General features: G+C 46.8%; 1 protein-coding gene across 1 annotated transcript in view; it reads right to left on the bottom strand.

Annotated features, from left to right (window-relative positions):
- Window positions 1–1,873: 1,873 nt before the first annotated feature.
- The window catches only part of LOC133136282 (integrin beta-1-like), a 29,609-nt gene continuing 16,318 nt past the window's right edge, over window positions 1,874–15,164 (bottom strand). The window contains exons 2-16 of the mRNA XM_061253625.1: window positions 14,735–14,801; window positions 14,086–14,171; window positions 12,137–12,356; window positions 11,672–11,842; window positions 11,299–11,537; window positions 10,643–10,798; window positions 10,254–10,349; window positions 10,049–10,138; window positions 8,402–8,542; window positions 7,975–8,177; window positions 7,278–7,516; window positions 6,819–7,041; window positions 4,484–4,716; window positions 3,864–4,030; window positions 1,874–2,017 (exon numbers count right to left, since the gene is read on the bottom strand). Of these exons, the coding sequence (XP_061109609.1) occupies window positions 1,952–2,017; window positions 3,864–4,030; window positions 4,484–4,716; window positions 6,819–7,041; window positions 7,278–7,516; window positions 7,975–8,177; window positions 8,402–8,542; window positions 10,049–10,138; window positions 10,254–10,349; window positions 10,643–10,798; window positions 11,299–11,537; window positions 11,672–11,842; window positions 12,137–12,356; window positions 14,086–14,171; window positions 14,735–14,801 (2,397 nt within the window). The 3' untranslated portion in view covers window positions 1,874–1,951. The remainder of the gene's footprint in view (window positions 2,018–3,863; window positions 4,031–4,483; window positions 4,717–6,818; window positions 7,042–7,277; window positions 7,517–7,974; window positions 8,178–8,401; window positions 8,543–10,048; window positions 10,139–10,253; window positions 10,350–10,642; window positions 10,799–11,298; window positions 11,538–11,671; window positions 11,843–12,136; window positions 12,357–14,085; window positions 14,172–14,734; window positions 14,802–15,164) is intronic.

Below are 15,164 nucleotides of genomic sequence, written 5' to 3'. Positions count from 1 at the left end.
CTTCAGTGTACTGTGGCTTAAATTCAGTACCCGGGGGGTTGTCTGACGTACTGTTGACGACCACTAGACCCTAAAAGAACAATTTTACTCTCATCAGTCCACACAATGTTACGCTATTTCTCTTTGGGCCAATCGATGTGTTCCTTGGCAAATTAACTGATTCTGCACATTTTTTCCAACAATGGTGCTTTACGGGGGCTTCTTGCTGATAGCTTACCGTTGATCAGACGTCTTCTGACTAACAGCACTTACAGGTAATTGTAGATCATCTTTGATCTTTCTGGAGCTGATGAATGGCTAAATCTTTGCCATTCTGACTATTCTTCAATCCGTTTTAGCAGTAGTTTCTCGTTTTCTTCTGCTTATTTTGGGTCTTTGTTGCCATTTTATAGCATTTGAGATCATTTTAGCAGAGCATCCTATCATTTGCTGTGCTTCACATGTTTTCCCCTCTCCAATCAACTTTTTAAGGAAATGACGTTGTTCCTCCAAACAACGTTTGGAACGGCCAATTTTACTTAGCAATATATTTAATAGCTGTGTGAAACATTTGCTTTGACACAATTATTTGGAATGCGTCTTTAATTTGCAAGACACATTTTTATTGCATGTGAAAATGAAAATGTCTCTCTTTCTCCCTCTTGACTTCTGATTTCAGGCCTGAAGAAATGGGTTTAAAATAGTCTGTTTCTCTTTCACACCCACACTCAAAGAATATTCAAAAATAGTGAGTCAAACATTCACAAAAACAAGGTAATTTGTCATTTTTGGCATTTATTTAATAAATAAATTTCAGAAACAGTTTAGCAAAAAAGTGAACAGAAGGCTGAAATAAAAAGGCACTTTAAAAAATGATGGTGACATGTGCAGCATGAGGCTGGAATACGTTCCCTTAGCAGTGGTCGTTTAACGGAAAACAGTGACGCGATTTCAGCTTTCACAAGGAAGAAACCCCGACTGAAAAGCAGTAAGGTGAAAAAATAAAGTACAAAAAAAAAAGTTACTTTTTGTTTGACAGTGGTTATTTTTTGGCAATGTTTAACAGGAAGTGAGAGACCTGAGTTCTTTTGAAATTAAGCTCCTTGGACTGAGTGCTACCCTCCATTACCGTCAGAAAAAGAACAGAAATAACATTTCTATCCCATTTCGAATGTCTTTATATCAAAGACAGGAGTCACCTCTTTACTTGTCCCGACTTTCATTGATTGTTTTACTCAACACACAAAAATACAAAAAAAAGGAAAATATCATGGCTGCAAAACCCCATACTTCTCATACTAAATATCAGGTTGATTTTAATCGAAGCGTAATATGAGTAATATGCTAAGTATGTGATTTCAGATGTAGCCCATCTCTTTACTTCCCGTCCCTGAACACTTCCTGTGTGTCACTTCCTGTCCCTGAACACTACCTGTGTCACTTCCTGTATCCTGTGACTGAACACAGAATCCATTAACACTATAGAAACAGCAAGCTATCACTACAACATCTTTGAACATCCACTCCTAGATCTTGTGGAGCACTCATAAAACAGCTAAAAGAAACAAAATGGCTCTCACTGCCTACATGGGTCCCATGAATTAGGTACAACCTGAACATCACTGATCTTGCCAGTCCAGTGGCAAAATGTTCAAATTACATATTAAAAACAAACAAAACAAACAAAAAAAACACAATTTAAAATCCAAGTTTATACATACAGTACATTTATCAAAAAATGCATAGAGGAGCGAAACTATTGTTAGTAAAACGGAAAGAGTGGCCAATCGCATTGCTATTGTATGGTGACTATAAAAAACAAACCAATGAAAATGGAAGTAAAAAACCCTCCCCTCCCTCAAATTGCACCCCCCCCCCCCCCCCCCATCCCACCGCATTCAGTCCCACCGTGACTCATAATCGCACCCTTAATTATTTTGCATACAGTGTTGTAAAGAGGGCCCTGGGGGCATCACTTGCCCTCGTATTTGGGATTGACCACAGTCGTCACCGCGCTTTTGTAAATGGGGTTCTCGCCCTGCAAGAGAAACAGAATTGACTGGGTTAGCGGCCTTTTTAAAAACCCATCGTTCAACTTAAGACTGGACACACTCCACGCCCATAACACTCCTGAACACACACCACACTTGACATGCGTGTTAAGTTACACATCCCACCAGCAGATCTGGATACCTGCTCGTTTCCAGGGGGACAACGTAAATCTCACGGACTGAATCCCTCCCTTTGCGAGTAACACTGAAAGTGGCACGGCCCTTCAGGAAGAGGGTCCCTCACGCCACACCTAAACCTTCAGTTGCCATGACAATCTAAGTAGGGCGGGGCCCCACATTGACATCATTCTGAGTTTAGGTAGGATAAGGATAAGGCCATACACAGCAGGGATATGGGTCAACACCCTTTCCCTAAAAAAGGCTAAATATCCTGTGCTGGTGTGGGGGGCCAGAATGGAATGGTAGAAAGCAAATGTAATGTAAATGTAACCACAAACGCACACAAAGAAAGGCACATGCAAGAAAAAAACAGAACCACAGAGAAACAGACTTATCAGAGCCAGGATTTACAGCCGTAGTTTGGGTTCTGGAACTTATTAACGGGACTCCTGTAAATAGGACTCTCGTGCTGAAGGAGGTGGGGGCAGGAAAGAGGGATGGAGAGAGGGACAGAAAGATGATAGACATATGAAAGAATGAACAGCAGTGACAGATGACAGGGTGGAGGAGAGGAGAGCATTATCGTGTTGGTTTACAGAGCTCTGTCGGGGGAGAGCCTGGTGAGTTTAATTGCCGAGTTTAATTTCAGTTCAGTGTGAGTGAGTGAGGCAGAGATAATATTACAGCCTCGCTCAGTGTGAGTGGCAGGGTCTCTGAGGCAGAGATAATATTACAGCCGTGCTCAGTGTGAGTGGCAGGGTCTCTGAGGCAGAGATAATATTACAGCCGTGCTCAGTGTGAGTGGCAGGGTCTCTGAGGCAGAGATAATATTACAGCCCTCGCTCAGTGTGAGTGGCAGGGTCTCTGAGGCAGAGATAATATTACAGCCGTGCTCAGCGTGAGTGGCAGGGTCTCTGAGGCAGAGATAATATTACAGCCTTGCTCAGTGTGAGTGGCAGGGTCTCTGAGGCACAACTGGTGAGAGAATCAGAGGGTTTCTCTCAGGCGTATCCCAGAAGCCTGTGCTCTGACTCTGCGGGGTGCAGTGGGAGGAGCCTGAGCCCCCAGTGCACGGCATTGGCCAATCTGAGTTTCCGCACAGACAGGTCTGTGTGTGTGGAGGAGTGAGCAACAGGATGATTCAGTTTCCAGATTGCTCACACACACAGCTGCTGCTTGAGCCCCACCCTCTCCAATTTCCATGTCTAAAAATGGACATGCAATAGCGGTGCCTGAACAGTAGGGGTAGCATTACATCATAGACATGCTCACTGCCTGGCCTTCATTTAGGAAATGCAGCCATATATGACCATGGCTCACTTTGTTTAGTTGTTCATTACCAGTGTAATAACGGTGTGGCAATTTTAAATGGAAACCAAAGCCTGAAGCTGACTTAGTCATACCGCGAATGAGCTGGAAATGACTAAAGGTTCTGGGAATGATCGTTTGGATCGTTAGAACGAGGGGGTTAGGTTTTATGTTGTTGGGATTACTCCCTCTCAGTTTTATACCCAATACCTCGGTACTGAGACTCCTATAGGCCAGTGGCAAGAGGTGTTCCCACCCTCGCTCAACCCCCAGGAATACCACAAATGTGGTAACCAATCAGCACATCTAACCATTCAGTGCCCTGCAGTGGACAAGTGCTATGTCCTTGCCCCCCAGACAAATTTACACCGCGTCTTGTCTGTTCTGCTGGTCTGGCGGTCTTACCGTGTCCCACTTGGCGTTCATCTTCTCCTTTTCGAACCTAGCGAACTCCCGGCGATCATGGATGATCATGAGCAGCTTCCAGATGAGCAGCAGCGCAAGGCCGATCAGCACGATGCCAGCCACCACGCCCGCCACAATGGGGATGATGTCAGGGCCTGCCGGGCAGTCTGTCACAGGGAAACAGCACAGCATCATGGGAAATGTAGTTAAAACCCCAGAAGGACATGCTTATTTCTGGGGTTTGATGACTTTTCAGGAAGAAAACCACCGTTTGGTCCCAAAATTATGATGCACAGCATTGCTTTAAAAACAAGGGGCAGCTTTGTTGACATTTTCCTTCAATAACAACAACCATGTTCAGAATTGCACTAAACCGTACACAGTACACTTAGGAGACGGTACATTTACAGGACACAATAGTGAGGAAGCGGATTCAGTCAACCTAGAAGTTGCCAAATAGGATCCCCTTCCTGGAACATTATTTTCCCAGAATGCACCATTATTGAGATACTCCACCCTTTATGTTCTTAAAGGCTTTCCCCCCCAGAAAACACCTCCCCAGTAAACATCTCATGTCATGGTGTCACTTAAGGCCTTTACCCCAGAATACACAACCATACCAATCTTTTCTGCCACATGGACTTCCTTCTCTGTGTTGTTCTTGACTGCGTAGGTGTAGTAGAACCAGCAGTCGTTGGCATCCCGCTCCTTACAGTGCACCACGGGGAAGCTCTGCACGGGCTGGGGCAGTTTGTCCTGGTCCGAAACCTTGACCAGCTTGAAGTCACTGCACTCCTGTTCGCAGATGTCTTTCTTCTCACCCGTCCCAAAGGCCCGGCACTCCACACATTCCCTGTAGAGTAGGGGGGACAGGGTTGGGATAAACCTGCAGATCTGGTCGGAAAGGTGTAACAGGTGAACTCCTTCCAGAAGGCCCAACCACCATAGGCATGACCCGGTTAACCTGGTTGACCCACCCCTGTCCTCATCAAAGGTACTTCTCAGTGGTGGTGGTGGTGGACTATGGAACTGCCAGTCAGCTGTTGTTAAGAACACAAACTTCATCACTGTCTTTCCAAAGACGAAGTTCCTTCACTTCCTGGCTCTCACAGAGACATGGATGACTCAACCATAGCAGGTCTGGTCTGCTTCCTGGATGAACTGGACACTCTCCTGAGCTCCCTCCCAGAGGATGGTACACCTGTAATCCTACTGGGTGACTTCCACCTCCCACCCAGCTATCCAGGGTCCTCCAGTCCTTTGCCCTCACCCTGTCCCCATCTCCTGCCACCCACAGGGCTGGTCACCAGCTAGACCTTGTGTTCACCAGGAGCTACTTCACTCCCCAACGCACGGTGCCTTCCCTCCATGTCTCAGATCTTTGTTTCCTTCTTGTTCTCCTACCCAAATTCACCACGCCACTAACACTATGCTTCCTTTCAGAAGGTATCTCCTCAAGCTCTCTTCCTCATCTCTTCTGCTCCCTCTGCACTCTCATCCTGCCACTTTCATTACATTACATTATTGGCATTTGGCAGACACTCTTATCCAGAGCGATGTACAGTTGATTAGCAGGAGACAATCCTCCCCTGGAGCAATGCAGGGTTAAAGGCCTTGCTCAAGGGCCCAACGGCTGTGCGGATCTTATTGTGGCTACACTGGGATTCGAACCCCCAACCTTGCCTGCCCCAGTCATTTACCTTAACCACTACGCTACAGGCCGCCCCACTTCTCACCAAGCAGACTGTCGATTTTGCTAGCTCTGCTTTTAACTCATGCCTCTCCCACTCTCTTAACCAATTTTGTCCTCATTTCCAATCCACAACCCAAGCACAACCATCAACCCCCTACCCATGGCTGACAGAATCTCTCCGCTCGAGAGGAACCTTACTGCGGGCTGCTGAGAGGAAGTGGCGGAAATCGAGATCCTCTGATGACTTGACCTCATATTGCATCTTGCTGGAAGCCTTTACCTGCTACCACATGAGCAAAAACCTAATTGCTTCAGTCTAAAACCTAAAATTCAGTGCATTTGTGCCTAACCGCCATTAACTATTTACCTACTTCCCTTCCCTCCTCATCCCTCCCTCCTCACTGCTGCACTGACCTCCTTCATGATGCTGGAACCCAGACATACTTCAACTTATCACAAACCATCGCACAACCACCTGTACCCTTGACCCCATCCCATCAGCTTTCCTAAAGACTATATCCAGTGAGCTCCTTCCTTATTGGTCCTCTAGCATTAATGGATCCCTTGCCTGCAGCACTGTTCCCTCAAGCTTGGATGGATCCCTGTTACCTGCCTTAAGAAACCTAGACCCATCTGATGTTAGGAACTAATCAAGAGTTGCCAAGCAACTCTGGAACAAACTGTGCTTAACCAAGTGTAATTCTTTTTCCAACAGAGAGGTGCTACCAAATCACCAAAGTGGGGTCCATCTCTGTACCTCATCCCCTTCTTACAGGTATCCTGCAGGGATCTGTACTGGGGTCTCTACAGTTTTTCATACAAATCTCTTGGTTCACTCATGCTGATGGTACACAACTTTTCTTCTCTTCTCCACCCTGTGCCACACAGGTTAATAGGAGAGTATCTGCCTGCCTGGCCAACATCTCAAAAAGGATGGCCAGGCATCACCAGGAGCTCAACCTCAACAAGACAGAGCTCAACAAGCTTCTAGTGAACCATACTGTAGAGAATGGACTTGGCCTATAATTACCATGTGAAATGGATACTGTATAATGTTTGTGGCTGAAGACAACCAACCCTTTATGCAAATTGTACCTTATCTGACCTGCGTTATGTAATTGTTGTAGATGGCCTTTCATATGCACTTATTGTAAATAGCTTTGGATAAAAGCTTCTGCTAAATAAGTGTAATGTAATGAACAGGGGTCTCCGGTGAGCAGGTATGGGTGTCACAGGTAAACAAGTGTCCAGGAGACACTCACTTGTGCTGGGTGCAGACGCTGGGGCAGGTGGGGCAGATTTCGCAGGTGGGGCCCTGGAACTTGGGGTCGGTGCACTTGCAGGTGCCGCATTCGCAGTTGCCCCGCCCGTTGCAGATCTGCTTGTTGGAGGCCAGGCAGGTGGAGGTGTCCAGGGAGCAGTCGCAGGCACTGCCCGTGTAGTTTGCGTCGCAAATGCAAACACGGCATTCACAACGGCCATGACCTACAGGGGGCGCCAGGGAGACACTGAGCCGAACCCATACACACATCATCTTCATAGACATTGCCGACACCACAAAAATGCATCAAACATTCAACAACCTCAACAGTCAAAGCATTCAAACACTTGAACAAGCTAAACACTCACCCTCATTCAGACACTCAGCTCTCACATCACTCCAAGGAATGTGAAATCCATGTAACAGCAGCACGCTAGACAAACAGGGAGGCTGGACTCACCTCCACACAGCTTGTTGCCAGAGCGGTCACAGTTGAAGTCGTCACACTCGCAGAACTTCCCACTGTAGCGCTCATCTGGGTTCTCCCTCTTATTGCACTCACACGCCCCACAGATACAGTGGCCGTTGTTGCTGCAGATGTCCGTGCCGTTGTCACGACGACAGTTGGCATCCAAGTCATCGCTGTTGACATCCTCAGTGCTGCACTCACACTCTCTGCCAATGCGCCCTTCGTTACACCTGAGACAAAATGGTGGACTGCCTTACCACAACTGGTTCCGGTGTCACAATAGGACTGAGCATGTCCTGCAAACTGGTCCTGGTGTCACAATAGGACCAGGCGGGTCTTGCCTTAATCAACCTGGCTCTGAAACATCCAACCAAACCCAAATGGGTACCTTTGAAATCTATTCAACATGTGATGGAAGCCTGAAGCCGAGGCATTTGGACATTAATGGACCGATGGACACCACTTGAGCCCTTCTCCAGAGGACTCACCTGCAGGCCCCACACTCAAGCCCTTCTCCAGGGGACTCACCTGCAGGCCCCACACCCGAGCCCTTCTCCAGGGGACTCACCTGCAGGCCCCACACCCGAGCCCTTCTCCAGGGGACTCACCTGCAGGCCCCACACCCGAGCCCTTCTCCAGGGGACTCACCTGCAGGCCCCACACCCGAGCCCTTCTCCAGGGGACTCACCTGCAGGCCCCACACTCGAAGGTGCCGTTCCCGCCGTTGCAGCGCTCGCTGTTGGGCACGCCCTTGCTGTGGCACTCGCACTCGCAGATGAACCGGAGGACCAGCTCCACCTCCTCCGTGAAGCCCTGCGGCTTGATTTTGATGACCTTGGCCTTTCCGTGCTCCGGACACTTGTTCGCCTTGATGCTGATGTGGAAGGACACCTGCGAGACACGGACCAGGACTTGTTTATGTGCTGGTGTACAGACGGCAACACAAGCATACAGACACACGCCGTTGCACAGAATGTTGCTGGTTCAAGCCACAGTGTAGCCACAATAAGGTCTGCACAGCTGTTGGGCCCTTGAGCAAAGCCTTTATCCCTCCAGGGGGATTGTCCCCTGCTCAACCAAGTAGCACATCATAAATTATATGCACATGCACCCACCTCATCTCCGATGGAGATGTTGGAACACTTCCTGCCGTTTTCCCCCTCTCCGATCACGCCGTTCTTGCAGTGGGACTGGTACGTCATGGACACCCCCTCTGGAAGCTTGCTGTTCTCCAGGATCACCTCTGACGACAGAGACTGAAAAGCAAACCAGTCAGTGTTGCCATGCCATTACTCCCTTAACCCTTATGGAAAGACAAACACCATCCTACTCTCAAGGGCAAACAACCCTATATGCATATTTTATTCTTTTTTCCAGAAACTCTAGAGCAACTTAAGGTCCATCATAACAGGACAAACACCATGCTTACCACCAAGCTGTGAAAATAAACCCAATGACCAAGGGCAGTCAAGGTCACCATGGCCACATATTCAACCCATAAAAAATGAACAGCAGGAAATACTTTGAGTGTTGCTAACCATCAGCTGAGCAATATAAATGTCCCCCAATCATCTACTACAGTCCCCATTTCCAAACCCCCAATAATCAAAACAGAACATAATCAACGTCAACTGCACACGCTGAAACTTTGGCATTAATCTTTCAAGATGACTGCCAAAATTCCTTAGGAACCAGGGTAAGCACTTCTAAAGGATATTCAACGATTAAAGGCGGTTTAAGAGTTGCGGTGTGGCTCATGGGACCTACTGGCTTGGGACCAACGCTCGAGAGCCTCTCCCGAAAAAGTGAGACCTGAGGCGAAGATGCCCATTCTTTTATGGCTCCAGAGTCTGGTTTTGGTTTCCAGCAGTTACCCTGGCTCCTCTGGCTAGTGAACTGTACCGACCAGTACTAGTTCACTCAGAGATGGGACCACAGTAAAATGTTTCCCATAGAGACAAGAGCAGCCATTAAATGTAGCCCAAATGCCAGATTAGGCAAACAACTGTGTTGATGATCTTATAAAAATAAAAAGAGGAAAAAAAAATAAAATAAAAAATAAATAAAAAATAAAAAACATATGGCCCTCAGGGTTCACCACCCCTGCACTAAACGCCAATACTTGAGCAGCTCACTAACATGCCCCAGCGAGTCAGTCTCTTTCCTTTCAACCTCAACCATACAAGTATGAACACAACTGGCACACTCAATACCTAAAATACCTAAAACATGGTTGATGACTTAATTTAAGAGGCTTGCATACATTTGCACAAATTTGTCAGAGCATGTACATGCATGTGTACACAAAAGTTACACTAAAATACAGAAAATAATACAAACACAATACAAAAGTTTGTATAGTTTAAAACTGAATCAGAATTTCTAAGGGCCCAAAACTACTTTATATTTGTGCACAAACATGATGGCAACTTGTGTACAAAATATGGCAAAGATATCAAAAGGCATTTCCCAAAACTTCACTCAGATGTCCTCAAGTGTCCCCAAATCTCTCCAAATACAAAACATCTGCATATCTTTTTGTCCAGACACAGGAATGGTGAGCTTATTTTTCTATTAAAATAGATTTTTCATAGAAAATGTAAAGAAAATGTACCTTCACATGGGCTAGAGTGGGGGTAGAGTGGATGGGGTTAAAGTTATAAGACACTGGTGTTGTGAGGGACACCAACAACTGGATTCAAAAGTATTTTTTCCTGTGCTGGGATGCTGTTTTCTGAGCGTATTGACTGCTTCATACTCACATTGTATGCTTCAATGATCAGGTTAATCACATTGCTGGAGTTTGAGGAAAGGGTCCCCACTGCAGACTTGGGGATCAGATTCTTCAGTTCCTGGAGAGGTCAGCACACACACGAATCAGACCAGTAGTGAAAGATAAGCTCTCTTCACTGTGCATCTATTGTTCAAAGATCCTTTCGGGCCATTCAGCAGGACTTCAGTTCCTACCTTGTAAACGGCCTGGAAATCGTTGGTGACTGCAAAGATTGTCTGAATGTTGTTGTCACTCAGTTTCTGAACCAGATGGGCGATTGAAGGGTAGTCCTGATAAGAAAATGGAGAAAACGTCAGTACTTTTATTCAGACATTAGTACAATCATAATTAATAATACACCAGACATCACCCCAGCTCCCAGTTCTCAGTTTTTTTTTGACAATATCCCACCTTGGATTTAATCCAGCAAACATATTCCTTAAGCACAGCCCCACAAGCTGAGGTTCAATATGGAAGTAGTACTGACTCATGGTGTAAACGGTGAGTACGTACGTAGTAGTGACTCGGTGTAAACAGCGAGTACGTACGTAGTAATGACTCGGTGTAAACGGTGAGTACGTACGTAGTAGTGACTCATGGTGTACATGTTGTTCTCCAAATGACACTTCCCATCGTTGGGCAGCACGATCCCCCCTAGTTTGCCGTCTCCAGCGAAGTGGAAGCCAGCATCGGTTGAGAAAACCAGGAGGCGGGTCACATTTCTCCAGCCAATGTGATTCTGTGGGGGGAGGAGTCAAGAGAAAAAACTTAAGACCTTGGTCAACAGGGTTATAAATGTACAAAAGTCCAGCAAGAAAGCGAATGGAAGCCATCTCCTACAAATACCCATAGAGCCAAAACCGCATTACTGTACAAGTACATGGCACACAGAACCAGCCAGTAGAAGAAAGTGGGCCAAAATCTTGCAATTAGAAGATAACTGTTGCATACATTTACACAGCTGTTGCTTTACTGCTGGGGTTCCGGTTAAGTTCAAAACTGAGACTGAAGGGTATAGTAGCAGCTCGCCACCTGATCATTGAACCTGCAGCCTCTCAAAATCAAAGAACATTTCCCCTAAGCCTTGTACTGCAGTAGACCTACTTTTTTTCCAGAATCTGTAACAATACATGCAACCTCCTGAATCACAGAAGCTGTTCCATAACCATTAGCCTATACTGGCTGCCATTTTGTTTCTGTTGTTTCTTTTTTAGTTTGGTCCCGGGAGCTGGCACCCACCCCACACACGGCCACTTGCATAATGGCGTCAAAACCGCCCTCGGGGGAGTCCAGGTTCCCGGAGATCTGCTGCTGGCTGACCAGCCGGTTGAACTGCTGCCCATCGCTGGTGAGCTTCAGCACGTTCTTGTAGCTGAAGGGGCTGGTGCAGTTCTGGTCGCTGGTGCAGGGGTTGAGCAGCTTGGCCGGGGTGGTGCTGATGTAGGGCATGACCGTCTTCTCCACAAACGACCCGAAGCCTGGAGGAGGCAGGACACCGTGGACATGCGTTCAGCCAGGCGAACAATAGTCAATGTAAGCAGGCTTTACATTGGCAGCACCACCCTGGAAATGTGATTGGTTGATTGGTTAGTCTATCCAGAAGAATTCTTACCTATCCTGAAATCGGACGTGATCTTTTTCATCTCTCGCATCAGATCCGTTCCCAGGTTTTTAACATTCTCCAGATCGTCCTTCATGGAGTAGGAGAGGTCCATGAGGTAGTACAGGTCAATGGGGTAGTCCTCTGCCCTCTTGAACTTCAGGTTAAAGGCCTGAGCCTCACCTGGAGAAGTGAAGTAGAACACCTTTCAAGCACATGCTAATTTCTTACAACAGTGGCTACATAACTTAGTAAGCCGATACCTACACCCAGAAAAAGGCTCTCTCAGTCTCCACCCTTCAAGGGCAAAATGTCTGCAGACTTTGTTGTTCACTTTCAATCAGCAGCTAACTTGAGCCTTGGAAACAATGTGTGTGCACTTCATTCAACCAGTTACTTAAACTAAGTGCTTAAGAGCTGGAACACAAAAGAAAGCAGACGCTGTCTCCTTCCAGGACTGGAGTTGGGCATCCCTACCAGATCGGAGGTTGAGGGTGATCTTCTGGGGCTGGATCTGAGTGATGTCCTCGGGTTTGACCTTCTCTGATGTGTCCTTTCGGTCGGTGACTGGTTTGTCTCTGTTTATTGTCAAGCTGCCGCGGGGATTCTCGATGTCCACCACATTACAGCCCTTCTTCCGCAGCGACTCAAGCTCATCACAGCGTGCCGATGTGGGCTCCCCCTGCTTCAGGAAATCCTGGAACAGGAGGCAGTGACAGGTCAGGGTTCAGCTCACAGGTCAGGGGTCAGCTCCAGTTCAGTTAATATTCAGAAAACTCCTTACATCATGGTAACTTTTCAATTAACCGAATCTCAAGGTCTTATTCCTCAGATCTGATTTGCACAATTTCAATGGAAATGACCCTCAACTGTGGATGTGGTTGGGTTTTCTATCATTTCCTGAGTAAATTCAGATTGTAAGACTGTTGTCTGGCCCTGGGGGGTGATTTGGCTACACTGCAGAACATTTGCTTCCGTTAATAGCGGTTGAATAGTGGAAAAGCCATTGATGCATATTTTTGCTGAGTTGAAATAGGGGAATTGATGCATGTGCTAATATGCTTATCAGATGTTTTACTGCAAGTTTGATGACAAAACTGCCCCTTTCACCCACAAAACGTTTTAAGCCTTGTATCTGTTGAATCATCAGATTTCTTTACCCTGCTGTCTGATGCTGGCATGACGGTCTGTAATCTCCTGTGTCACAGGGCACTTTGTCTCTGAATCAAACGCTTCCATACAGAGCCTTCTCGTTTAACCACCAATGCCATTTGTCCACTGGTGCAAAATAACTAGCATTTACCACAGCTGAACTCTCATTACAGCAGGCTAGCGGTAAACAAGGGCCCTGTAGCAACAGCAGAAGGTCTTTATTGCTGTGCAAAACACTAGGCTTCCTGTTGTGTCTGTTACACAACCACAACAAAGAAAAACTCAAACACAAAAAAACATGCTCAACACGTAGTGTTTTTGTGTAAAACTAGCTTAAGTGTTGTATAAACTAAGAGTTGGTTAACATTTCACAGACACTGATTATACTTAGTCTTGGACTGAGTTGAGTGTTTTTATGGAGAATCTCCATTCAGAATAGAATTTAGACCAGGACTAGACTTAATATGTTACATATTAATAGTTTTTTTTTATTCCATATTTTAATAACTTGTCATGTACATTTTGAATAAGGGGGAGCCCTGGAAAGTTTGGGTGTGAGCGGGAAAATCAGACACCCTCGGGCCTAGGGGTACAGGACTGCAGAAAGCAACGGTAATTAGCCCCCACCATGCCCTTTCATGGGCTCTTGGCTGGGCGGCCCGCGAGGCCAGGCAGGTTCTTACACGATTAGCTAAGGATTCCAAGAGCCTGACTTATCAGAGACGGGAAAGCCAAATGAATCAGCCCTTTAAACAGGCACTCACAGCCCTTTAAACAGCCATTCACAGGCTTCCTGATTTGGGTTTCAGCAGCTCTGACCTGACAAACTAAATAAAACATTTAAACATTTATGTTAGAAACTGACGAGGGTTGTAGGCCTCAAAGAACCATGACCCTTTAATGTCGTCACCAAGAAAAAAAAAAAAAAAAAGCAATGGAGCAATTATGACGTGCTCGATCAAACAGACAAGCAGAACATTGAAGGGTTAAAGTATTCAGGGACTTCCGTTTTCTGAAAGGACTGACTTAAGGCCCTGGGTCCCGGGCAGGACAGGGCATGTTATCTGGGAAATCAGTTAAGTCTTTGAGACAGGCACAGCAAACGTCTTGAGTGTGTTGTGGGTTGTGTGTGTGCACGTGTGTGTGTGTGTGTGTGTGTGTGTGTGTGTGTGTGTGTGTGTGTGTGTGTGTGTACAATCAGATTGTGAGATTTAATACAAGGCACATTCCTGTTCCACCAGAAGCAGAAGACACGCGGTCTGGAGCATACTTACGGGATCCGTGCACCATCCACATTTCTCCCCCACCTGAATGCATTCTCCACAGGACTTTGCGTTGGCTTTGATGCAGTAACTCCCCTCTGAGGACACAAAGAGCGATGCCCTGAGTGACAGCAGCACTGTCCAATGCAGTCTCACCCTTTACAGTGGATCCCATTAGCTGTCCAATCAGACACTGCCTCTTTGCGAGACAGGCCCAACATTCCAGAGGCAGTATTTATTGTCAGTTCGTACAGGAGCAGAGATTAGAGGCCACCTGAGACAACATCGCCAGTCTGTGGAGACGGCACAGAATCCTGGCAGCTCATTCTCCACACAACCCCTCCCCCCGCAAACTGGACCAGGCACAAACACTCCTCCCCCCCCAAACTACACTAGGCACACAACCCCCCTCCCCCCGCAAACTAAACCAGGCACAAACACCCCCCCTCCCCCCGCAAACTGGACCAGGCACAAACACCCCCCCACCAAGCTACACTAGGCACACAACCCTCCCCCCCCCCCAAACTAGACTAGGCACACAACGCCAACAAACTAGGCCTCTGATCACTACAGTTGTTGGGCAGATAGGGGATATTAACAGACCAAATTCACTGAAACCAGGTCAAACAAACTGTGGAAAACCAACGGAAAACCATCTTACCTTGCTGGGCATGGCCGTGACAGATGAGTAATGATAATGTTGATATCAAAAGCAGCTTCAAATCCATCTAAGAGAAGAGACACAAAGAGAATAAATAATTAGAGAAGCTCAATTAGCCCTGCGGGGGGGGGGGGGGAGGGGGGGAGGGTTGGACTATGGGAGAGAGTGCAGTACGGCTAAAGAGGAAAGAGGATATGGTATGAACTGGGACACAGTACACCAACTGTACCATTGACAGCCTATGGGAGACCGTATACCAACTGTACCATCTACAGCAGGGGTCTCCAACCCTGGTCCTGGAGAGCTACTGGGTCTGCTGGTTTTTGTTTTCACCTTAAAATCAGTACCTGTTGAGACCCAGGTAACCAGGTGAGGTGAGTTAATTAATTAAATTAGAGCAGTTGATTATAGTTCATTGCAGGGTAAGAAC

The sequence above is a fragment of the Conger conger genome, chromosome 9, assembly GCF_963514075.1.
Source record: "Conger conger chromosome 9, fConCon1.1, whole genome shotgun sequence".
Classification (NCBI taxonomy): domain Eukaryota; kingdom Metazoa; phylum Chordata; class Actinopteri; order Anguilliformes; family Congridae; genus Conger; species Conger conger.
Note: the sequence above shows the minus strand (reverse complement) of the source record. Positions and strands in the feature narration are given on the sequence as shown.